At 43.0% G+C, this 26599-nt stretch overlaps 1 protein-coding gene across 1 annotated transcript in view; it reads right to left on the bottom strand.

The window, feature by feature from the left end:
* The window catches only part of CNGB3 (cyclic nucleotide gated channel subunit beta 3), a 116896-nt gene that overhangs the window by 19946 nt on the left and 70351 nt on the right, over positions 1–26599 (bottom strand). Inside the window, exons 11-14 of the mRNA XM_048841140.2 lie at positions 10419–10560; positions 6482–6641; positions 5605–5702; positions 3392–3475 (exon numbers count right to left, since the gene is read on the bottom strand). Coding sequence (XP_048697097.2) covers positions 3392–3475; positions 5605–5702; positions 6482–6641; positions 10419–10560 — 484 coding nt within the window. The remainder of the gene's footprint in view (positions 1–3391; positions 3476–5604; positions 5703–6481; positions 6642–10418; positions 10561–26599) is intronic.

The raw sequence follows: 26599 nt of genomic DNA, 5'->3' as shown, positions 1-26599 counted from the left end.
ACACTGTGCATTTAAAAGTACTTCAGCATTTTAAATTTTTTTCTAATGATCATTTCCATAATTGAAAAGGAAAATCAAGAATAATTAACCAATCAAAGCTTCTGCTGTCTCTTGCATATTTACTAGTGAATTTGAGCCTTTGCTAGCTGTTTAATTAGCATCCAAAATGAGGTAGATTTTACCTGGATACAAAGGATGGAGAGATTGTATTTATGACAAATTCTAGCCATACTGAAGTCATCTAGTGGGCTAAAGTGTAGCATGATAGAAAAATATAGGACACTCACATGTTTTATATGTTCAAAGGGCTTTACACACATTAACTTAACAATCCTCACACAACATCCCTTGAAGCGAGGTGAATGATTATCATTCCTATTTTACAGCTGGGAAACAGAGGAAGAGAAGTGAAGTGATTTCAGTAAAGCCACACACCAGCAGTCAGTGGTAGAGCCAGGGCTGAAATTTTCAGGGTTTGATTCCCATTCCTCCAGCGCACATTGCCATTAGAGCGAATAGAGCAGTGGTGGGTCAGTGTTTCTGTATTTGCAACTCTTATCTACCCAACTATGTCCTTTCTTTACAATTCTATATTCAGTTCCAATTACAGCTGCAGCTTTGAATTAATGTGTCATTACTGGCCATGATATATTTTATTAGAGCAACACAAAAGCCTTGCTCTTTTAGTAAGCCATTTACTAAACATCATGCTTGTGTAAAGCAATATATGTATTTCTAGGGCTTAGTTGCTGGGGAAGACCACCTGAATCTAATTGCAGGATCAAGGCTTTAATCTATTATTATTTTATGTGTACTACAGTAGTGCCTAGAAACGTTAGCCATTGATCAGGACCCCATTGTGCAGACACAGGGCAAAAAGGCAGTCCCTGCCCCAAAGAGCTTACAATCTAAGTAAAGCAATATATGTAAACTTGAACAGATGAGATTAACCAATTTATTTGAGCATAAGCTTTCGTGAGCTACAGCTCACTTCATCGGATGCATACTGTGGAAAGTACAGAAGATCTTTTTATACACACAAACCATGAAAAATGGGTGTTTACCACTACAAAAGGTTTTCTTTCCCCCCACGCCCCACTCTCCTGCTGGTAATAGCTTATCTAAAGTGATCACTCTCCTTACAATGTGTATGATAATCAAGTTGGGCCATTTCCAGCACAAATCCAGGGTTTCTCCCCCCCACAAACCCACTCTCCTGTTGGTAATAGCTTGTAAACACCCATAAGGTGCCACAAGTACTCCTTTTCTTTTTGCGAATACAGACTAACACAGCTGTTACTCTGAAACAGATGAGATTGTATCCCTTTCCACCCACCCGACCACCTTACATTACTTCGTGTCTGAGGTCCCAGTCCTGCAGTGAGCACCACATGGGCAGGCCTACTGATCTGAGCCTTCAAAACTTATACATAAGGTTAAGATTTTATTATGGTTATTTTTAGTAAAAGTCACGGACAAGCTGCAGGCAATAAACAAAAATTCATGGAAGCCTGGACCTATCCGTGACTTTTACTAAAAAGAACGGAGGGCTGTGGGGGAGGGGGGAAGGAATGACACCTGAATCCCCAGGGCGGGGACTGACAGCCCCGCCACCATGGGGGGCACAGCCATGGCTCCAGATCCTGCCAAAGTTGCAGGGAAGGGGCACATAGCCACGACTCCAGCCCCAGCCATAGCCACAGAAGGGAAGGCAGGGAGCGCACAGTCCTGACTCTGGCCTGGCTAAAGTTATGGGGGGGAAAGAGGACACAGAGCCCCTGCCAGCCCCCGCTGAAGCTGCGGGTCAGGAGCGCACAGTCCCCGTTCTTGCTGCTGCTGCGAGGGGGGCTCACACAGCCCCAGCTCTGGACAAAGCTGCGGGTTGGGGATGCACAGCCGCAGCTCTGCTCCCACTGCTGACAGCTGAAGCCAAAGTCACAGAGGTCCAGTAAAGTCAAGGAATCCCTGACCTCTGTGACAAAGTCGTATCCTTACTTATTACTCTCTGGGGGAATTCTGTTCCAACAAATTAAAAATTCTGCAGAATTCTGCATATTTTATTTATCATAATAATGCAATATAATCACACCAGGGTCATGTATTTTGTTAATTTATTGTCCTGCATTTTTTAAAAATGGGTAAGTAAAATAGATCCTGAGCTGTAATCTAACCCCCCTGTGCCTCTCTGGCACAGGAAAAAAGCGAGAAAGCACATAGATCTTCCCAGATGAGGATTCCCTGTCACTTACAATAAGGCTCCTTTACACCACTCTGGCAATGTAAAGGGGCCTTCAAACTTTTACACATTTTTTAGGCTCCTGGGGGAATTGACTAAGAATGGGAACAATTCACTGACAATGGGAACATTAGCAGCCTGCCTGCTTACTTGTTACATTCCTGTTCTGCCTCAGCGACAGAGACTGCCTCACACAGCCCTACCCCTCCAAGCTGGGGACGCCCCAATAGCATGTGAGAGAGACAGAGTGAGTATCTCTCACTGGTTCGCACACAGACATGTGCCCAGCCCTGCCCCTTTAAGGTCTCTCCACAGACGCATGCACACCCAGCCTTCCCCCCTCCCTGCCCCCGCCCCGTGGTGATCTGCATCTGCCAGCTGCTCCAGGGAAGGGGCGCATGTTCCACACACATTTCTTTGCTCCCCCATTTTTCTGCAAGGCAGCAAAGAATTCTGAGGATGGTAGGAGCACAGAATACCCCCAGGAGTAATTTATGCACATATTTAACTGTGTGCACCATGAGTAGTCCCACTGAATTAATGGGACTGCACACAATGCAGAGAGTTAATCATGACTGTACATCTTTGCAGCATCCAGAACTTAAATTGTAAGCTCTCTGGGGCAAGGACTTTGTCTTCCTATGGGTTTGTACAGCACCTAGAACAATGGGGCCTGACTGTAACTGGAGTTTCAGAGCACTACTGCCATATAAGTACTAAATAATGACAACTGGTAACACACATGCAATGTTTAATTTGAACACTTGCAACATCTCAGATGAAGATCTGTAGTCTGTTTATGTCTGCATACATGCAGAAGTTTTGAACTTCTAACTTCTGCAACACACTGTATCCATTTTAAATATTCAAACTTAATGATGTGTGTCAGTAGATAACTTGTATTTATACAAAGCAGTTTCCTAGGCTACCAACATTTTATGTTTGATAATATAAGTAATAAAGTCCATATTGTCTTGTTCCAGCTTGAAACCTGAGAGCACACTATTATTATTACTCCGTATATCATAATTATTTTTATTACATGTAATTCACCTAGGATTAATTTTGTTTAAAGTATACTCTTGACCTACAGATGAACTCTTGTGCTAGTATGTTCATTATTTTTACATTTGAAAAACAAATAGTCAAGCTCACCTTTTTGCAGACGAAGTCACCAGGTAAATACACAATGGATTTCAGTCTCAGCAGCATGTCATAAATCATTTGAGTATCACACCCCTGTTAAAAATAATTAGAATTTTGCTATACTTGTGCAGTACTTGAAATGATTACCAGGAGGTTTATACTGGGAAGCAAGAGATAGCAATACAGGAGTGTGTTAAGCTAATGCTTCAGGTACTGAGTGTGGATTTAAAGCATCAAAAAGGTCAATTTCTGGAGGGTAGAGAGAATGTCGGTGGAACTATTTGGGTACCTTTAAGGCCCTTATCATGGTATTATCTGAGTGCCTCAACCTCTATCTTCTCTTGTGTTTTGAAAGAATAGTCTTTCTAACTGTGAGATGTCTGTGTATTGTGACAGGGTCGGGCCAGATGGCTATAGGAGAGTAATAGAAGGCAGATATATTAGCCCCAGGCTAAGTAGGTCCCTTTTCCCTGGGTAAGGTAACAGGGAAGGTTCCAGAACAATCAGGAACCTTCTGGAGACTATTAAGACAGGCTGATTAGGACACCTGCAGCCAATCAAGAAGCTGCTAGATTCAATTAAGACAGGTTAATTAGGGCACCTGGGTTTTAAAAAGGAGCTCACTTCAGTTTGTGGTGTGCGTGTGAGGAGCTGGGAGCAAGAGGCACTAGGAGCTGAGAGCGAGAACGCGGACTGTTGGAGGGGTGAGGTGTACAAGCATTATCAGACACCAGGAGGAAGGTCCTATGGTGAGGATAAAGAAGGTGTTGGGAGGAGGCCATGGGGAAGTAGCCCAGGGAGTTGTAGCTGTTGCACAGCTGTTCCAGGAGGCACTCTAGACAGCTGCATTCCACAGGGCCCTGGGCTGGAACCCGGAGTAGAGGGTGCGCCCGGGTTCCCCCCAAATCTTCCCAACTCCTAATCAGACACAGGAGGAGTCGACCTGGACTGTGGGTTCTGAAAAACACCCAAGCTGAGGGCTGCCATGAAACTCCAAGGCGAGCAAATCCGCCAATAAGCACAAGACCCACCAAGGTAGAGTGGGAACTTTGTCACAGTGTGTATGTGACTCTTGTGCTGGTCTAATTAAATGCGTTCAATACTATGGTTAAAGCTGTGGGCCCGAGTCTCTGGTGCATAATTGCTCAGGTGGTATAAAAAGGTAATCTGGCCACAAATTCACAGCAGCAAATTCCACAGTCAGGCTGTGCACTCTGCTCCAACCTAGCATACGGGGCAAGTTAGACTTCCACTACTCTGTGCCAATCCTCCACTGTGTTGGGTCCATTAAGGATCTACCTCAGGGGTGCAGCTGCCTGGCAGCAGCTCTAAGTGGTGTCAGGGCTGGCCTGGAGACTCGTGGTGCTGTAATTAGCTGCTGGACACCTCTCCCATCTCATGCACCAAGGAAAGCACAGGGGCAGGAGAGAATCTAGCCCTCTGTGTATTGCATGGTCATGGCTTCTGGGACAAAAACATTTTATAAAAAGGCATGTTATGTGTCATCTTGATGAGGCTGCCACAAAGCAAGACTATCAACTTATTTATATTACTCCTAGGGAATTCGGTGCCAAAAATTTAAAAATGCTGAGCACAATATTTTCAAATTCAGAAAAATTCTGCATATTTTGTTTGTCAAAATAACACAATATAATCACACCAGTTTCAATTATTTTTGGTCATATATCAAAATACCTGTCAGCAAATATGTCTGTAATAATACAGACAACAAAAAAGATTCAGAAATGTTTTTTTGACAAATAGATGCCTTACTAGGCATATTGATACAGAACTCTGAGTAATAATTAATTTAAACCACAATACAAAACCATATTTCCCATGCACCCCAGAAGCAGTGCAAATGTTATTGTTCCTGCTACAACCTCATCCTTCTGCCCCCTTGGCTTACTTGTACCCCCAAATTGACATGCAAACTACATCACCATTTGCCACCTCTGAATCTGGCCCATAATGTCAATGTAACTGCACTAAAATAACAACACAGTATCACTCAAACGTTTTTGGCTTCTGCTTTGGATGAAGAGACAGGCACTTGGCTCAATCCAACCATGAGCTTCCATTCACTTGGCAACCTCTTGACCTTATTTTGACTTTAATATAACTAATGAAAAGACGGTCCTAAATACTGCAACATGTGCAAAACTAGATTTTATAGCTCACAAGAACAACATGTTGCTCCTTTCTCCTTTAAAACTACTTGCTTTGAATAAGTCAACTTTATTGACAATGGCAAAGTTCACATCAATTGCAATGGCTAACTGCATTTTGGCTGGCATCTGCTCCAGTAATTCTGATTCATCTGCAAGAGAGAAAAAAAAAAGACCCCAAAATTCCTAATTACAAAGTGGAAATGCAAAGGAAGAAGGAAAAGGAGCAGCAGCAAGGGAATTTTAAAAAAATAAAAATGAACCTTTCCCTTGTACAGAAGAATAGCCTAACTGAGTTAAATCTAACATACATGAGATCTAACAGAGGAATATTCTTTCAGACTAACAAATTGTGCAATATATTAAACCAATTCTTCAGAACTCTAACTAGAACATATTACAGATGGATAAACAAGTGAAAACCCCTTGATTATTTTTAGACTCCAGATATTTTATATATAGAAAAGAGAATTCCAAAACTCTAGCTATTGTATTACAACAGGTGTTCATCCTGGGTGTAACTTAATTTCCAAATATTCAAGGTAGTCTTGGAACTGCATATGAAGACTACGATAAATGAAGACTTGCTGTGCTGCTAGAAGTTCAGGTTAGTGATCCGTCTTTAGACACTACACTTTTACTGCATGAAAGTACAATATGTAATTGTACAAAACAATTAGGAAACACTTAAATCCACTGACTCCAGTACAGGTTTTTCTCTAAATAATAAGTGTGTTTCTGAAGGCCCTACAAAACAGCACATTGGGTTGGCTTTTTTGACGCTTGTTAACTGGTGTGTGTCTCTCTCACCCACCCCTAGACCATTCAGAAGAGATCAAATGAGATCCATGTATTCCTTGGATCTAAACAGAACATTTCTGCTGTGAGTCAGTGTATGAGCAGATATGGTATAGTTTGAGAGTCATCTTACCCAGCATTCCTTGAGAGTCCCATGTGTATTCGTACCAGCTTCGAACACGATTCTGAACTACTTTTGGAATTGTATAGGTGTTCATGTAAGAGACGGTGTTATCCATGCTGGCACGGTAGTAATTCTGTCCTGCTGTTGCTGCTCCAATTACATCCCGCATCTGCAAATATCAGTTATTACTACAAACACATTTCAGTGGTAACAGTCTCAGTTTTTAAGTGATCAGTCATTTTCCAAGCACAAACACTTTGCTTTGTTAATATATGTTAGTGGTAATGAATGGATTTAAACTAAGTTGCATTAAATAGTTGTTTTCACCTGTTTTTTATTTTAGAGGGACATTGACAACTTGTTAGTCTCTAAGGTGTCACAAGTACTCCTTTTCTTTATGTTAGAAGTAGTTTCACATACCATAGCTACCCCTGAATGCCCCTGCCAGTGTTTGTGATTTTTCTATTTTTCTATTTTAAACATACTTTTCTGTCTCAAGTTTCAGAGTTAGAGTGAAAAATACAGTCTAATGCATAAATTAAACAAAGTGTAAATCTTCCAGTTATAGGAAACCTGTGCTATTTGTAGGTAAAATATTTTCAGATGGAAGCATGATTTCTAATTTGAAGGTGTTCCTTTAAAATTCAATAATTAAGCCCCACTTTGTTTGGCATGCAATGGCAAATCAGAACTCAAGTTAAAAATGTGTTAACACCAGTTGATGCCACTAGACATAAGAGTTTGTCAGTGTTTCCCGAGTTAAATATTTTTTGATCAGGCATAAAATCAACTTTGTGCTGAACATTGATCTTGAAGGTCTTAGCACAAGAGCACAGTTTAACATTTCTACAAAAAAAAGTCACATCACTTTTTAAAAATTTAAATGTGTTAATGTTTGAAAAACCCTATTCTCTAGGTACAGTTACATTTCTGATAGAATGTTCAAATATCATTGTGATGACCAATTACTAATATGATTGTGGGCTAAATTCTGCTGTCACACTGGTCGAGGTCTGGAGGAACTCTACTTAGCTCCATAGGAATTACTCTGGATTTACACCAATGTAACAAAAAAGAACTTTTCAAGTAACTTTAAACCTCTTTGAAAATATAGACGTTATCCACTGACTGGATATCCATGTATCTTTTCGCTTATCTATATTTAGGCCTTGATCCTTCAATTGACTCTGCACTGGTGGAGTGGTCCATTTGCACAGAGTCAATTGCAGGAGTCCTTTGCCGGACTTTAATAAGGGACCTAGATTAGATGAAAAAAATATTAGACTTGCAAACTAGATACCCAATGATTTGGCTGTTTATCCAGAATTTCTTCAAGTTTATCTAATCATCAGGGTAGATTTCTTATATGAAGAGGTGCACTGCTGATATTTCCAGTGTTTGCTGGATGCATTGCAAATACTGCAGGCATAGTCTATTTCATGATGTTTTAGTATTTCTTTTTCCACTCCTTGTGTTACCAGGAAGTTAGAGGTTTACACCCTGTTATTTACTTGAGACTTACACACTTCTTTTACTTGATTTGCTGAACTTTTTCAAATCTTGTGGTCAATAGAAATACAATTAAATGCAACAGTTCTGGTGTTTGCCTTTTCATTTGAACTCCCTATCATACAGGGATTTCTGCAGGAGTCCAGTAGGACTCACTGCCACATGTAGGAACTATAACTGTTGTTCTTCTGCAGCCAGGAAAGTTCTTTTCAAACCTTTGGATCTGAAATGTAACTCCAATAGATTGGAAAAAAACTTTTATTGCTGCCTATTTGGAAATTTTGCAGCTTTTTTTTTCAAAACTGGATGCAGATGAATTGAAAATAAGAACACTGATTTAATCTTAACCACAGGTTAACGTGCCAAATTTGTAACTGTAACATATGGCAGACAGTAAATCCCCCGTTTCACGAAGTTCTTAGGACTTCAACGGGTAGTGATCAACGGCTTCTCAATGGGTAGTGATCAACAGCTCAATGTCTAGTTGGCAACCGGTATTAAGTGGAATACCCCAGGGGTCTATCCTGGGACTGGTTTTGTTCAACATCTTCCTTAATGATCTGGATGATGGGATGGATTGCACTCTCAGGAAGTTTGTGGATGACACTATGCTGGGGGGGAGAGGTAGATACGCTGGAGGATAGGATAGGGTCCAGAGTGACCCAGACAAATTGAAGGATTGGGCTAAAAGAAATCTGATGAGGTTCAACAAGGACAAGTGCAGAGTCCTGCACTTAGGACAGAAGAATCCCATGCACTGCTACAGGCTGGGGACCAACTGGCTAAGCGGCAATTTTGAAGAAAAGGACCTGGGGATTACAGTGGACTAGAAGCTGGATATGAGTCAACAGTGTGCCCTTGTTGCCAAGAAGGCTAATGGCATATTGGGCTGCATTAGTAGGAGCATTGCCAGCAGATGGAGGGAAGTGATTATTCCCCTCTATTCAGCACTGGTGAGGCCACATCTGGAGTATTGCATTCAGTTTTGGGCCCCCCACTACAGAAAGGGGATGTGGACAAATTGGACAGAGTCCAGAGGAGGGCAACAAAAATTATTAGGGGCTGGGGCATATGACTTACAAGGAGAGGCTGAGAGAACTGGGCTTATTTAGTCTGCAGAAGAGAAGAGTGAGGGTGGATTTGATAGCAGCCTTCAACTATCTGAATGGGGGTTCCAAAGAGGATGGAGCTAGGCTGTTCTCAGTGGTGGCAGATGACCGAACAAGGAGCAATGGTCTCAAGTTGCAGTGGGGGAGGTTTACGTTGGATATTAGGAAAGATTATTTCACTAGGAAGGTGGTGAAGCACTGGATTGGGTTACCTGGGGAGGTAGTGGAATCTCCATCCTTAGAGGTTTTTAAGGCCCCGACTGGGATGATTTAGTTGGGGGTGGTCCTGCTTTGAGCAGGGGGTTGGACTAGATGACCTCCTGAGGTCTCTTCTAACCCTAATCTTCTATGATTCTGTGAAAGCTTTGAAAAATCAGGGGAACACTAAATAACCCGCAGATACATCAGTATTCAATGCAGTGTTGTACCATTCATGTTTTTAAGAACGATAACACTTAATGCAATGAGGGCTGCTCAGAGGGCAAGGAGGATAGGGAAAGGGGCAGTTTGCCCAGGGGTCCCTATTTCAGAGGACTCCCAAACCTGACTGACATTGTGACCTGGCACATGGGGTCACAACATCACTCATGGAAATTTGGCAGCTGGGCTAAACCTGAGAAGCGCTGCAAGCCTATCCATCAGGTTGCAATGCCAGGAGTGGGGAACTAGGCCTAGCCCCATGAGACAGGAGCTGCAAACTGTGTGCTTTGTGGTCTTGCTTTCCAATCCACCTCCCCCACTTCCCCGGGGCCTCCCTTCAGTGGTTATATTTAGGAAGGGTGGGAGCAATCAATTCCAGATTTTGCCATAGGCCCCCCAAACCCTCTGTGCATCCCTGATTGCAATTAACAGCAAGTGCAATTCATTAACATCTAAAGATAAATCCAAAATCTGATATTAAAATTATAGTGTAGCAGTGCTGGGTGACCCAACAAAGGTTACTCTCCCAGGCTCAGAATGGACCAAGGCATTTCAAGTAAGCCAGTTGCATAAATTCATGAGCTGTGCTGCTGTAATCTGAGCCATATGGGCAGGCCTCCCTGTAGAGTTCCACCAGACAGGTCCAACTGCAGGATTGAAGCTATGGCCTTGAAAATTGGGGTCTACTGTAACTTACGAAGGGCTCTACTTGGAACTACAACCATAGATAAATACATCTGTCAGAAAAATATATACAGTGGAGACTCAAAAGAGTCCTTGAGCTTTTTTGATCTTCTGCTTCAAAGTTTTCTGTATTATGTATATGAAAGAGGCCATAAAGAGTACGTTGTCTTTACATGGCAGTAATTTACACAACTGTAAATCTAGCAATTAATTCATTTGTTTACCTGACCAATTAAGCTGGAGAACACAAAGACACCCAGGAAAAAATTCAGTAGTTGAAAGATTATCTCAAAGAGGGTTTGCGGTTCCGCAAGGCCACCAATGGTAATTAAAGTGCGCACTGCCCAGTAGTAACACCTCAGATACCTGGGGATACAGACAGCATACATTGTATTGACTTCAGTGGGACTAGTTACATATTTAAAGTTATGCATGTGCTTTGCTGTCTTGAGTCCGGGGGCTCAGCACCTTCCAGAAACAAACCCTGTGACGCCTTTCATCTTATAAGCTCTCTAAGGCTTCACAAATGATTGCCCAGTCCTGCAAACCTTTAATAATGGGAGCAGACCCAATAAAGCCCCAAATTAGATGCATACAGAAAATACAGCAGCTACTTACCAGTGCCCAGTAACTCTATATGACAGTTTAGGACAATAGCTACTTGAAACTGCCAGGGAGGATTTTAGATAGGCAGAATGCAGTTATCCTTGATGTAAATACCATGGTGATAAGGGCACAATTAAAACCTTGCGAAATAGACTGAGGTCAGGTCTACACTAGCAGCACTTTGCATGTATAACTACACTGGTAAACTATATTGGCAAAGTGCTCCTAGTGTGGATGCAGCTTATACCAGCAAAACTGCACTTCTGCTGGCCCAGTTTATTTCAGCTTTCCTCCCTCTGTGTGAAATAAGTTATACCAGCGTCACATTCCGGTGTGCAATCCAGACCAGTGGGGAGCTGTGTCACCAACTGCCCTGCAACCTTGGGCCTCTCGCAAAGAGCCAGTATGCAAGTCAGACCCTGAAGGTCTGTGTATTGCTGTAGCCTTCCAGCGCACTCCAGTCACACGCTGGCTTCCACCAGCCTCGGTTACCACTTGCAGGGTGGCCCCAACACACTCCCAGTCCTGAATTTTCCCCAGAACATATGTTCTGCACTGTCCAGCCCTCTCCTGGGCAGTTCTGATATTAAAGGCCCATTGCCCCTGTAAGGGGTCAATATTCAACAGTTTGCTTTTTCAACTGGAGTACCCAAACAGTTCAGTTTAAACACAGCACTGGATTAGTTTTGATTAAAAAATAAAACAAGTTTATATAACTACAAAGAGAGATTTTAAGTAAGTACAAGGTATTAAAGTCAGAAATGGTTAAAGGTGAACTGAAGATAAAACGGTTTCTAGTAGCTACAACTTGACTTGGTTCAAGCTAAAATCCTTTCCACACGTTCTCTGCAACGTTGCTGAGCAAATTCTCAGGTCAGCTGTGCCACCAAAGTCAAAGGGCTGGTTCCTTTGTCTTCTTAGGTAAGAGAGGGAGCGAAACAAAGAAATGGGGGAGTTTTTGCCCCTCACTTTTATAGTTCTATCTCCCTTTGAAATTCATTTTCCTGAGATTACCCCTCGATAAAGTTCCTTCCCTCTGTGAGGATGGAGACAAGGAGTCTTGTGGTAAAAGAAGTTCCATGTCGTCATTTGCTAAAATGCAGTACAATCTGTTCCTGCCCACCTTTGTTGCCAAAGAATGGCCACTTGACCAGTAATTGCCAATCAACTTTGATGACACCTGGCTAGAGGCGTCAGCTTGTCTTTTGTCTTTGAAAAACAGGTTTAGCCCTCACCAGACTTGTCTGGTAAACACATTTCAGTCATAATTTCAGTTCATGTTCAAATCGTTATATATAATGTGGCTACACACATTTCACCATGATATTATAGACCCCTGAGTTGTTAGTTCTCAAATGATACCTCTCAAGGTATATTTTGGACAAAGATTATTACAATAGTGTGTAGGGTGTGAATACAGGAGTGCGTTCCATCACAACCAGCCAAAGGGCAGTTTTGCTAGTATAACTGTGTCTATGTGAGTGGCTTTTTGCCACCACAGCTATGTCAGTGATAAATTGCATCTCATCACAGCCTGGCTGACATAGCTATGTCAGCAAAAGTCTGAAGTATAGACCTGGCCTGAGATTAGAAATTAGCTAAAACACCAGTGCTAGCTCCCTCACTTTTGCCAAAAGTGCACTGGGATCTTTAAGAACCACAGCAGAACATTAACCCTGTTTTAAATTACATTTGAAAGATGGCACTGGAAATAGCACTACATCATCCTAATACTAAAATGGGATTAATTAGTTTTTTAAACCAGTTCATCATTTTAGTGAAAGTGATAGTGTTCTTTGCTTTTATGAGCTATGGTATTTTAAAAAAGGTAATTGAGTCTTTAAAAATACTTTTCATCCTTAGTAAAATAACTAATTAATATTTATAATGGAGCATTCTGAATGTCTTGATCATCAAATTTTAGCTCCTTTTTAGATTATTAGAGTTGTTCATTTTCCCTAACTGTACAATAAACTTCAATTTTACATATCATTGCATTTTACAGACTTTTTCTTTTAAATTTATTAACATTTTATTAGATGTAGAAAGAAACTTAATAGGAAGTACAAATAACTTGAGGTCTCAATCCTGAAAATAGATGCTCCAGTGCATATCCTTTCTGTCTGCCTTGAGTCCTGAAACCCGCTGACCTGTCTGCAGGATTGGAGTCTAAATTTTAATTTACTCTTATCACATATAACCTTACATATGGGGTAATGCCATTAATACACTGTATAGATGATCGTGCAATTTGAGACCTATGAAGTGGCAGTTTTGTATAAATTCTGTGACAGCTGAATGAAAGGCTACTTCCAACAGGCAATTCCCTGTTTTAAACCACTTTATATACCTAAAGTTTTCAGTATGCTTTTATTTGACCTTTTAGTTAAAGGTCAACCTGTGATAAACAATTGATTTTTTTGCTGATCCCTTGGGTGGTCACGTTAAGCTGGCTTCACTATAATGAGATTTAGTAATTATCACTTTTACCACCATTATCCACTTGCAGACTTTAACAGTTAGAATTGTCATTTTTCATTAACAATTCTGACACTGAAAATGCACTGCAGATCTGCTAACACTTGAAACTAATCCCGTCCCTTGTCTGACCCCCCCAGTACTGTAAAGTTATAACATGGATATCTAGATTAAACCCCTATATGGTTCACAGAGTTCCACAGATCCAGCATCCTTCCAGCAAAGTCTACGTAACCCACATCAAGCGGCACTGAGACCATTCAGAGAGAGAGGAAATGAGTCTGCTCTACAGCTTTAGCAAACAGCCAGTTGGCTTTTAGCTCATGCTCTAGAGGCTCATGCACTAAGTCCAGAGGTCCCCAGTTCAGTGCCAGCAACCGGGGTCTGTTGGCATTACATCTGCACAGTTGGTAGCTCTGTTTCCCATGGGTCTGGGGTCAGGTAAATGTAAGCGGTGAGGAAAGGTTATGTTTCCGTTTTGCAAGTATCACAGCTTTTAGGGTGAAAGGACATCTCTAGCTCGTTTGGAGCGATGTAAGGAGTAGGTTAGTTAATGCCTAAAAAGATATCCAGTATTCACTGGACAAAACTGAGAATACTGTGCCGGTCCTGAGCTACAGCCTTAAGAACTTAAAAGTAATAAAGGAAACAGTGCTACTTCTGAACAAGCGGCCTTGGAAGTTCAGAATGGGTAAGATGTAGCATTGGCTTTTGGCGGTAGCTTCCATGACTTCAGCATGTTAGAGATTGTAACACTGGTCTGGGCTATGTCTCTGAGGATATCTGGAAAACAGATGGTACAGTGTGAGCGCTATATAGATACCAGCCTGAGGAACTTCAGGGGTTGGTCTAATACTGTGTATGTATCTACCTGAAAAGCAAGTGTATGTTTTAAAAAAAATCTGTTCATTACTGGTGATATGTTTAGTGCAGTGCATACAGTACTTCTGTGCTGTCAGTTCACATAGACACTTTTTACAGCATGAGTCACATGCTGCTCACTGTCTGTCAGACACAAGTTTTATATTTTCCCCATTTATTCAATGTATTGTTTTTGCTTTAATCTGAACTTAGAGTTCAGAAATATAAGGCCACTCTGCCAAGAAGAAAAAAGAAGAAGAAATTGTAAAAACAAGGAGCCAGACAAGATAGATTCCAAATGCTATGGTATTAGCAGCTCTGCTTCCTACTAGCTAAATATATCTTGAAATCATAGAATCATAGAATCATAGAATATAAGGGTTAGAAGGGACCCCAGAAGGTCATCTAGTCCAACCCCCTGCTCGAAGCAGGACCAAATCCCAGTTAAATCATCCCAGCCAGGGCTTTGTCAAGCCTGACCTTAAAAACCTCTAAGGAAGGAGATTCTACCACCTCCCTAGGTAACGCATTCCAGTGTTTCACCACGCTCTTAGTGAAAAAGTTTTTCCTAATATCCAATCTAAACCTCCCCCACTGCAATTTGAGACCATTACTCCTCGTTCTGTCATCTGCTACCATTGAGAACAGTCTAGAGCCATCCTCTTTGGAACCCCCTTTCAGGTAGTTGAAAGCAGCTATCAAATCCCCCCTCATTCTTCTCTTCTGCAGGCTAAACAATCCCAGCTCCCTCAGCCTCTCCTCATAACTCATGTGTTCCAGACCCCTAATCATTTTTGTTGCCCTTCGCTGGACTCTCTCCAATTTATCCACATCCTTCTTGAAGTGTGGGGCCCAAAACTGGACACAGTACTCCAGATGAGGCCTCACCAATGTCGAATAGAGGGGAATGATCACGTCCCTCGATCTGCTCGCTATGCCCCTACTTATACATCCCAAAATGCCATTGGCCTTCTTGGCAACAAGGGCACACTGCTGACTCATATCCAGCTTCTCGTCCACTGTCACCCCTAGGTCCTTTTCCGCAGAACTGCTGCCTAGCCATTCGGTCCCTAGTCTGTAGCTGTGCATTGGGTTCTTCCGTCCTAAGTGCAGGACCCTGCACTTATCCTTATTGAACCTCATCAGATTTCTTTTGGCCCAATCCTCCAATTTGTCTAGGTCCTTCTGTATCCTATCCCTCCCCTCCAGCGTATCTACCACTCCTCCCAGTTTAGTATCATCCGCAAATTTGCTGAGAGTGCAATCCACACCATCCACACACAATCCACACACAAATCATCACTGCTTGCTATACAGCAAACTTGATAGCTGAAAAATTAATGTTAAAACAAAGTAGAGACAAGAGTGGGATTTTCCCTTTACATAATATAGACAGTATGTTTAACCCTCAGGCAATCAAACCATCAGATTTTTCCCTAAAATAAGGAATACAAATAAAAACATTCATAAAGAATGTAAACAAGATAGTTGTCTGATAACTCTATGCAAATAGGAATATATCTCTTTCATAAAAAATCATTTCATAATACAACAAACTGTTCGCATGGCTTTGATTAAAATGGTCAAACTTCGATGTGTATGAAGAATAGCATAACTGAAAATGCTCTTCAAGTTTTAAGCTGGTACTTGTGCATCCATTTCATTCAAGAAGACTTAGGTCTTCCATATTAGAGTCCTCCAAAAACACAACCCAGACAGAGCAAGGATAGTAAAGTGGTGGGTAAAATCTGGCCTTCTAATGTCTCCAAACCTGAAGTTTCTTTCCCTTAAATTGCTTATTGTCTGTTGACCAATAGCTTGCTGACCTCAGCCACTAAACAGGTGTGATATATACATTTAAATAAAAAGGGAAAAAGCAGAAAGCCCATGAAAGTCAAGTTCTCAGACTGAAGGACAAAGCTGAACTAGCTAGAAGACATAAGAGTTGCAGTAATGCAACAGGTCTATCCTATTACAAGCAGCTCTGAGGGCAACACCCACAAAGAAGGAAAAAAACCTGGTCACATTTGACTAAATAGGCTGAAAAATCTAAGCTGTGTGCCAAACAACACTCTAACTAATCTGATTTCAAATGCTAACATAGATCATACACAAACTGTTGTTCCATGACACAAATCTTTGCTCCTTGTCATGGTTTAGCCTAGACTGAGCCCAAGGCTGAACCACAACCAGGAACAAAAGTTTGCGTCCTGGAACAAATAGTTGTGGAGAATTGACACTCACATTTACAGTCACATTAGCCATTAACTCAAGTTAGCTCTCTGTTATCTCATGATAGAACATGACAACCCTCCTACTCCAACTTGTCCATCCAAGCCTACTGAGACGATTGGGACTGCCACAGTCAGACACCATTCAAAATTCATGCAGCTACGTTAATTAAGGATGTGACATAATTTAGTTGCAGACATTAGAGTAAACTGCACCTTCAATTGTAATATTTGCTCAATTAATCCAAGGGCCAGGAACTGAGCTCTTCAGGGCAGGGAATGTGTTGGTTTTTATAGTGCTTGGCATGATGGGGCCCTCATCCTGATCAGGATCATCATGCACTATTTCAATACCAATGACAATTTTGAATAAAAAATACATTTTGAGACTTGCAATCTGTTTGTGGATAATTTTCAAATAAAAGAAAAGGTGAAACACGCTGAATGCATTTATTGTCAGTTATTCATTCTGTTGTACTTAGGTGAGGTTACTGGAGACCCATGCAACATGCCAGCATGTTGGGTTAGAGATTGTACATAAGGCACTTCACTTGGCAAATGTCATCGGTTCAAATGGCTCCATATTCTCGTGTCAGGAAAGCTCAGACGTAATCTATCTATGTTCTTATGCTATGCTCATCACCACAGGTTTTGATTTGATTACCGGTTGTGAGGCTGGGTTCTGGACACTACTGTGAGGGTTACGGGGGGAAAATTTTGATTGACACCTAGTCAGTGGCAGTGAGCAAGGACTTCGACTGAAAGCCTCAACCCCGAAGATTTTGATGTGTTTGAGGGGAGGTTAATGGAGGCACTGCGAAGTCTTAACACAAATTGGAGGGACAGGCAGCTGGCTGGGACTTGACAAGAGAGCTCTTTGGATTGTTTTGCCAGTGGTCTGAAGGTGGTGTGGTGGCACATGTGTGAGCTTTAAGCTGACATTTGCTTTTACTGTTTAAGATGCCTGTTCAGAAACGTACATGTCAGTTAACTAGACTAAGAAAACTCTTGTCCCTGTCTACTTGTTTCTTTCCCAACAAAGAAATAACCAACTTCATGAGTGCCGACTTTATTTGATCACTTAGAAGCTTGCCCATAAGTGACAATATTTTATGTACATACCAGGAAGTGTCTATAAAATATTCAGGCCATTAAATTAGTGCTAACTCATTCGCTTTGGGTCAGCGTAATGTGAGACCACTAAAAATTGTGCTGTGTCCAGTATTAGTTGAAATGCTGACTGGTGTCTTTTTAACGAACTACGAAACCTTGTTTGGCTTATCTTGACTGTGAGTGAGAGCTCCATTTTAATCAGTCTGTTATCACTCTGTAGGTCTGAGACCACTGAAATATTTTCTTTCCTAAAATGCTGGCAAGTCTGATTGGTACATGAAAGGAAATGTATGCATTACTAGACTCAGAGCCTAATAACACATGCTGTGAGGCTGGCTGTTTTTCTAATTATTTTTCTAGGTTGCTCTTGGTTTCTGCTTTCTAAGGAGGCAAATGTTCCAAGAACTGTCTGATATGTTTAAATTCACAGTAAATCTGCAATAATAACTGATGTTCACACAATGCCTCTGATCAAAAGAGCCCTAAATATTCAACAATCAGCTAACATCACAGGCCTGATCCTGTAAGTTGCCGATTGCTTGTCAGCCCCTTGCAAGAGGCATTCACCCATTTTCAGGATACCTATTTGCAGGTAACCCTCAGCACTTTGAAAGACTGGGTTATATATGGACCCCTAAGTGCTACTGTAATATAAGTGTGAGATAATAATAAGAATAATTTAATTCAGCACCAAAGTGCATCCACTTATGATCTGACTTTGAAGTTTGTATAGCAATATTATATAATTTTATAAACAAAGTGAAGAAAGTCATATCCACAGGGGAAATTGTAGGTAAGCAAAATGCAATTACCCAATAGGAATTAGGCCAGGCTAGTTGGCCTAAATTACCCCTACTCTTTGCCAAAAATGACACAGCATTTTTAATGACGGGAGATCAGGACCTTGTATAAGTAGGGGCATAGCGAGCAGATCGAGGGACGTGATCGTTCCCCTCTATTCGACATTGGTGAGGCCTCATCTGGAGTACTGTGTCCAGTTTTGGGCCCCACACTTCAAGAAGGATGTGGATAAATTGGAGAGAGTCCAGCGAAGGGCAACAAAAATGATTAGGGGTCTGGAACACATGAGTTATGAGGAGAGGCTGAGGGAGCTGGGATTGTTTAGCCTGCAGAAGAGAAGAATGAGGGGGGATTTGATAGCTGCTTTCAACTACCTGAAAGGGGGTTCCAAAGAGGATGGCTCTAGACTGTTCTCAATGGTAGCAGATGACAGAACGAGGAGTAATGGTCTCAAGCTGCAGTGGGGGAGGTTTAGATTGGATATTAGGAAAAACTTTTTCACTAAGAGCGTGGTGAAACACTGGAATGCGTTACCTAGGGAGGTGGTAGAATCTCCTTCCTTAGAGGTTTTTAAGGTCAGGCTTGACAAAGCCCTGGCTGGGATGATTTAACTGGGAATTGGTCCTGCTTCGAGCAGGGGGTTGGACTAGATGACCTTCTGGGGTCCCTTCCAACCCTTATATTCTATGATTCTATGATTCTATGACCTTAGCTTTATATGTCCTCCATTAGCACGGTATACTCTAACATTGGAGCACTGCTTCAGTATTGACTCAGGCCTAGATTCTTAAAGGGACTTAGGTGCTTAAGATTTAGGTACCACTGTATTCCCCAAATCCCTGCTCAGCTGCCGCCTAACCATTTTGATGCCTAATTTCTCATTGCAAAAGTCCCCTAGGTGCCTATGTTTCTGCCTCTGGGCATGAGCACTGCTGCCACGGGCACAAGCCCATAGACCTTTATCATGCCTAAGCTCAAGCACGGATCCTCAAACCAGGTTGTAACAGGGTGGCTTGCCCTAAGGACTGGAAAACCTGAAAGGAATCAGCTGACTTCTGTATAAAAGGAGTCAGATTTAAGTGCTGAGAGGACCAGCTGGAGAAAGGCTGGATGGAAAAGGCTGCAGGGAGCAAGAAGGCACCGATAGGTCCTGGAGTCAGCAGGGAGGCCTGGGAGACACCCTGAGTAACTGGGGATGAGTCTGGGAGCCCCAGAAGGGAGGAAAGAGCCAGGTGGGCACTGGCAAAACTGCTATGTGGGTAGAGGATTGTGATCTAGCTGTGCATCACAGGGCCCTGGGCTGGAACCCAGAGTTGAGCGTGAGGCTGAGTTCCCCCACTGGCCCCATTGAGGGAGTTACAAGCCCTTCAGAAGGGTAGTTGGGCTCAGCAAGACATAACTGAGGAGTCTCTGAAGTAGAGCACCAGAGAGGGCAGAAACTTTGTTCTGTGTCTGTTAAGGACATTTTGAACAATTGGGACCTGGAAGGGGTAGACTAAAGATGGTGACCCAACCAGAGGACCGAGTTACCTGACAGAGAAACCATCACAGTGCTGCAGCAACTGCCGAGAGAGCGAGAGAGCTGTGGCACTGTGCCTGCACTCGAGGGGGCTCGTAGCGGTGAGTAGATTAGCAGTGAATTACACTGGTGAAGATAGATGTTGCCCCCACCTCCCCCTGCAGGGCCTGCTCCACACTTAGCTCCACACCAAATAGCTGGGGAAGGAGGGCACAGTGGCTTCCCTTATAACTTTTAGCCAGGGGTTAGGGAACTCACCTGGGAAGTGGGAGCCCCCCAGTTCAATCCTTTGCCTGATGAGAAGGGATTTGAACAGGGGTTTCCCACCTCTCCTCCTCCTCCTCCCAGCAGCAGCCGCTTGGTCTGGAGTTAGGCATGTGCTGCCTCTGTTCTTGCAAGAAACAGCTTAGCCATCTGACTCCAGGAAAGACTTCAGCTATGGATCCCAAGCAGAGATAGGCACCTTCCTGCAGCCTAGACTTGGGCAACTAACTCTGAAAGGGTGGTGGGGCTTAGAACCCACCCCTCTCCTTGTCATCTGGTATTGGCTCACTTAGGCAGCTCCCTACCTAGTGTGCTGGCTTTTATAGATCCCATTCTCGGGTGACTCTCTCCCCCCTTGCATTGCATAGGGAGCCTAGGTGCCGAACCCAGCGATTGTGGCTTCCATTGTGTGGCTAGTTGCCTAGAAGTTAGGTATTGAAATGTTCAGTGCAGTGCAGTGCAATGCTTTTGAATCAGCTGTATTTGAAAAATACACTTTGGTGCACTCCAAGCACAGATGAAATAAATTGCTGATTATATCTGATTCCTTCTTTATAAGTACAATACGACACGGAAATAGCGGTAAGATGATATGTTGGTGTTGTAAAAGGTCATCTTGCTGCTCACAAACCGGGTAGAATTAGTGGGGGAAGCAAAAGTGGATGGGAATCTGGGAGGCAGTGACCATGAGTTGGTTGAGTTCAGGATCCTGATGCAGGGAAGAAAGGTAAGCAGCACGATACGGACCCTGGACTTCAGGAAAGCAGACTTCGACTCCCTCAGGGAACGGATGGCCAGGATCCCCTGGGGGACTAACTTGAAGGGGAAAGGAGTCCAGGAGAGCTGGCTGTATTTCAAGGAATCCCTGTTGAGGTTACAGGGACAAACCATCCCGATGAGTCGAAAGAATAGTAAATATGGCAGGCGACCAGCTTGGCTTAATGGTGAAATCCTAGCGGATCTTAAACATAAAAAAGAAGCTTACAAGAAGTGGAAGGTTGGACATATGACCAGGGAAGAGTATAAAAATATTGCTCGGGCATGTAGGAATGATATCAGGAGGGCCAAATCGCACCTGGAGCTGCAGCTAGCAAGAGATGTCAAGAGTAACAAGAAGGGTTTCTTCAGGTATGTTGGCAACAAGAAGAAAGCCAAGGAAAGTGTGGGCCCCTTACTGAATGAGGGAGGCAACCTAGTGACAGAGGATGTGGAAAAAGCTAATGTACTCAATGCTTTTTTTGCCTCTGTCTTCACTAACAAGGTCAGCTCCCAGACTGCTGCGCTCGGCATCACAAAATGGGGAAGAGATGGCCAGCCCTCTGTGGAGATAGAGGTGGTTAGGGACTATTTAGAAAAGCTGGATGTGCACAAGTCCATGGGGCCGGACGAGTTGCATCCGAGAGTGCTGAAGGAATTGGCGGCTGTGATTGCAGAGCCATTGGCCATTATCTTTGAAAACTCATGGCGAACCGGGGAAGTCCCGGATGACTGGAAAAAGGCTAATGTAGTGCCAATCTTTAAAAAAGGGAAGAAGGAGGATCCTGGGAACTACAGGCCAGTCAGCCTCACCTCAGTCCCTGGAAAAATCATGGAGCAGGTCCTCAAAGAATCAATCCTGAAGCACTTGCATGAGAGGAAAGTGATCAGGAACAGCCAGCATGGATTCATCAAGGGAAGGTCATGCCTGACTAATCTAATTGCCTTTTATGATGAGATTACTGGTTCTGTGGATGAAGGGAAAGCAGTGGATGTATTGTTTCTTGACTTTAGCAAAGCTTTTGACACGGTCTCCCACAGTATTCTTGTCAGCAAGTTAAGGAAGTATGGGCTGGATGAATGCACTATAAGGTGGGTAGAAAGCTGGCTAGATTGTTGGGCTCAACGGGTAGTGATCAATGGCTCCATGTCTAGTTGGCAGCTGGTATCAAGTGGAGTGCCCCAAGGGTCGGTCCTGGGGCCGGTTTTCTTCAATATCTTCATAAATGATCTGGAGGATGGTGTGGATTGCACTCTCAGCAAATTTGCTGATGATACTAAACTGGGAGGAGTGGTAGATACGCTGGAGGGGAGGGATAGGATACAGAGGGACCTAGACAAATTGGAGGATTGGGCCAAAAGAAATCTGATGAGGTTCAATAAGGATAAGTGCAGGGTCCTGCACTTAGGACGGAAGAACCCAATGCACAGCTGCAGACTAGGGACCGAATGGCTAGGCAGCAGTTCTGCGGAAAAGGACCTAGGGGTGACAGTGGACGAGAAGCTGGATATGAGTCAGCAGTGTGCCCTTGTTGCCAAGAAGGCCAATGGCATCTTGGGATGTATAAGTAGGGGCATAGCGAGCAGATCGAGGGACGTGATCGTTCCCCTCTATTCGACATTGGTGAGGCCTCATCTGGAGTACTGTGTCCAGTTTTGGGCCCCACACTACAGGAAGGATGTGGATAGATTGGAGAGAGTCCAGCGAAGGGCAACAAAAATGATTAGGGGTCTGGAACACATGAGTTATGAGGAGAGGCTGAGGGAGCTGGGATTGTTTAGCCTGCAGAAGAGAAGAATGAGGGGGGATTTGATAGCTGCTTTCAACTACCTGAAAGGGGGTTCCAAAGAGGATGGCTCTAGACTGTTCTCAATGGTAGCAGATGACAGAACGAGGAGTAATGGTCTCAAGTTGCAGTGGGAGAGGTTTAGATTGGATATTAGGAAAAACTTTTTCACTAAGAGGGTGGTGAAACACTGGAATGCGTTACCTAGGGAGGTGGTAGAATCTCCTTCCTTAGAGGTTTTTAAGGTCAGGCTTGACAAAGCCCTGGCTGGGATGATTTAACTGGGAATTGGTGCTGCTTCGAGCAGGGGGTTGGACTAGATGACCTTCTGGGGTCCCTTCCAGCCCTGATATTCTATGATTCTATGATCTTCAGAGGAGAGGGAGGGTGGGTTGTGGAATATAGGCCTGCACCTACACTTTGAAGAAGAACAGTTACAATACGGGTAAGTAACCCTCTTTTCTTCTTCGAGTGGATGCAGATATGCATTCTGCTCAGGTGACTCACAAGCAGTACTCTCAGGTGGTGGGAGTCAGAGTCCAATTAAACAATGACTGCAGAACTGCCTTCCCAAAGTTTGCATCCAACCTAGATGCCATGGTATATGCAAAATGTTTAGCAAAAGTATGTATTGGAAGACCATGTAGCAGCCCTACAGATGACCAATATTGAAACATCACTAAGGCTATATCTACACTACCACGGTAAATCAACTTACGCCACGCAACTCCAGCTATGTGAATAACGTAGCTGGAGTCAACATACCTTATGTCGAGTTACTGCAGGGTCTACACCATGGGGGTTGATGGAAGAAAATCTCCTGTCAACTTACCTTACTCTTCTCATTGGGCGTGGAGTACAGGGATCGACTGGAGAGTGATTTACATTCGATTTGGCGGGTCTTTCTTAGACCCACGGCTAAATTGACCGCCGATGGATTGATCTCAAAGCGTCGATCCCTGCTGTAGTGTAGACCTGCCCTAAGAAATGGAATGGATGTTGCTTGGGCTCTTGTGGAATGAGCCTAAAGTGACTGTGGGAATGTAGCCTGAGCTACTTCAAAAGCTGTGATAATGCAGGAAGTTATCCACTGGGAAATTGTCTTTGTGGAGAATGGTCATTCATTCAATCCACACAGGAGACAAAAAGCCAAGGTGATGAACAAAATGGTTTAGTCCTTTCCAGATAGAACACCAAGCACTGCTTCACATCTAACGTATGCCGCTCATCTGGATATGAGTGAAATTTATGGAAGAATATAGACCCCATCATTATTGCAGAAGGCTGTGTGGGGACCAAGACATCTTTACAGTCAGCTCTGGATGCAGCGTATGCTTCATCCAGACTTATGGCATACTGAAATGAAGCTGGTACCAGACTACCAGATGTAGACTGCACTGGAATTGTCATTAGTACTGAAAATAGCATCTGTACGGGCAGTCTCCTCAGTATAAAACTGGAAGCTGACTGAAACCCAGGGCCCTGGGTATGAGGTAGTGTAGATGATAGTGCTGACACTGATAAGTCGGGCACCAGTGCTGGGGGTGCCAACAACGCCGAAGGCAAGACCATCATAGTCGAATGCTCTTGAATGAGTAGTGAGTCAGGAACAGGCAGGCCCAGCTAGTCCACTGCTTCCTGATACATTGGCAGTGTGACAGGTTTCAGAATGGTAGCCGTGTTAGTCTGTATCAGCAAAAAGAACGAGGAGTACTTGTGGCACTTTAGAGACTAACAAATTTATTTTGGCATAAGCCACGAAAGCTTATGCTCAAATAAATTTGTTAGTTTCTAAGGTGCCACAAGTACTCCTTGTTCTATTGGCAGTGTGGAGACTGTTGGTGCTGACATCGCTGTCATCAGTACCGGACTCAATGGACAACTTTGGGGCAGTACTGGAGTTGATGGTACAGAGTCGGTTGACGACCTGGCTATTTCCCACTTACTGGGAGACTCATATGCCAGTCTGCATTCCTCCTAGATGGGGAGGAAGAAGAATCTCTTCGGATGCTGGAGCAGCCTCAGGTTCATTTTGTGGGTTCTTTTCTTTGAGGAACCAGAGAAAGGGGAATGATCCCTCTTCCTCCTGGGTGAATGAGTCCAGACATGGAACCCCAAGTCCATACTGGCTCAGGAGCTCTCTGAGGGAACCTGAGGATCTGTGGAAGTCCCTGGAGCTGAAGTGGGCCTCAGGGCCTGCTCCATGAGGTGCTTCTTCAAACACAAGTCCCTTGCCACCTGTGATCTCTTCTTAAAGGACTTGCAAATAGAACACCTTTCCTTAATGTGCTCTTCCCCAAGGCACAGTAAACATCGAGTGTGGGTCATTAGTAGATATAGCAATCCCACAAAGTGGAAAAAGTTTGAAACCCAGAGAAGGCATTACCCCAGACTAAACTCTAATACCTACATGACAGTAAGCTAACATTTAAGGTACTACTAAATGAACTATTTACAGAAACCCCCCCACTGAAACACTGTGATAATGAATGTGAGGTAAACACCACACTAAATGCTCTGATTCAAGCTGCAGGTGGTGAGAAGAAACTGAGGTGGGCTAGGGCAGCACCACCCTTATATAGCCACAGAGGGGTTTCTAGGGCCAGAGAGTAAAAGTGCTGTCCTGACAGGTATTGCTAAGCAGAGTTCTCTGGCTTCAGTGTACTTGGCACGTGCACATTTGGGTGGACTACGTATCTGCAACCACTCAAAGAACTAGTAGGTCTTCTAAACGTGAATGTAACATATTTCTGTCCACAAAAAATGTGAAGACCTTCTCCTTTTGTCTTCTTGTCCATTTCAGAAGAAACTAGAATTTTAAAGGACAGAGTAAGTTCTCTACTGACAGAGCACTCATTATGTTGTCCAGAATCAGTATGAAGCTGGTTGTCTAGGTCCCTCCTTAATTACAAGGCAAGTAAATCAAGAATGACACTGACTTAAACATTTAAACTTGAAATTCACTCTTACTGATTCTTGTCAGAATCCTGGCAATCTGATGTTATGATTTTATCAATAATTACACATGTTTAGCTTTAATTTTATGAGTAGGCTTAGTGAATTCAGAGGGACTACTCGCATGTGTATCTGTCTGCAGGACCAGAGCCCAGGACTGGAGTTGGATATGGAAACTTAAGGCATATACTGAAGCTTATTTTTTCCTAGAAATAATCTAATTACTACTAATAATCAATGTTTAATAATACTGCCTTCCGTATGATCTTCCATCCCCAAATCCACTTTCTGCAGCATCTGGGTTTCTTTTGCAGATCTTCCATCAAAATATCGATCCCCTGCTTAACTTTGCATTGCTCATTAAGTCTGATAAAATCACAAGCTAACGCTCCATGTTTGCACATTATTAAAGGTAATGGCTACAGCTGGATTAAGACACGCTTACACAGCCAGTTTCCTTTTCTTTTTCAAAGTATGTAATGAATGGACAAATTTAGGCCTCTATGGCTTTAAATTTATCACTGTCCTTGAAAGAAATTCAAATGCTTTTATACATCTATACCTACAATATATACTGTGTAACTTTGCAATTTTTCCTTCGTTCTTTCCTTCATCTTAATTAACAGCTATTCCTTGGCACCGGTGCCACAGTTGAGTGAGTCCCACAGTGAGCAGCCGTTGGCAGAGTATGCCAATACCTAAGCCTTCCCACTGGAGATTTTTTTAACCACATGCTTAAGCATGACCTTCGTTGAAAATGACAGAAACCTGTGGGACCTCTTTCAGACCAATAACCATGGAGTCTAGAGAGGGTAAAATGTTATATTAAATTACATGATGCTCCCTTGAAGTATAGTCTGTCCCAGTTCTATTCCCCTGATCCTTTCAAATGATTGTAACACTTCCCATGTGCATACCTAAAAGTAAGTTTAATTTATGACCCGTGTTGCATTTTAAATGTTTAATTAAGTTAGTGGTTAGAGCTGACTCATAAACCCATAAAAACGGAAAGTGGTAAAGTAATTATTCACTCC

Source organism: Caretta caretta, chromosome 2, assembly GCF_965140235.1.
Source record: "Caretta caretta isolate rCarCar2 chromosome 2, rCarCar1.hap1, whole genome shotgun sequence".
NCBI classification, from domain to species: domain Eukaryota; kingdom Metazoa; phylum Chordata; order Testudines; family Cheloniidae; genus Caretta; species Caretta caretta.
This window is presented reverse-complemented; position numbering and strand designations above follow the sequence as displayed.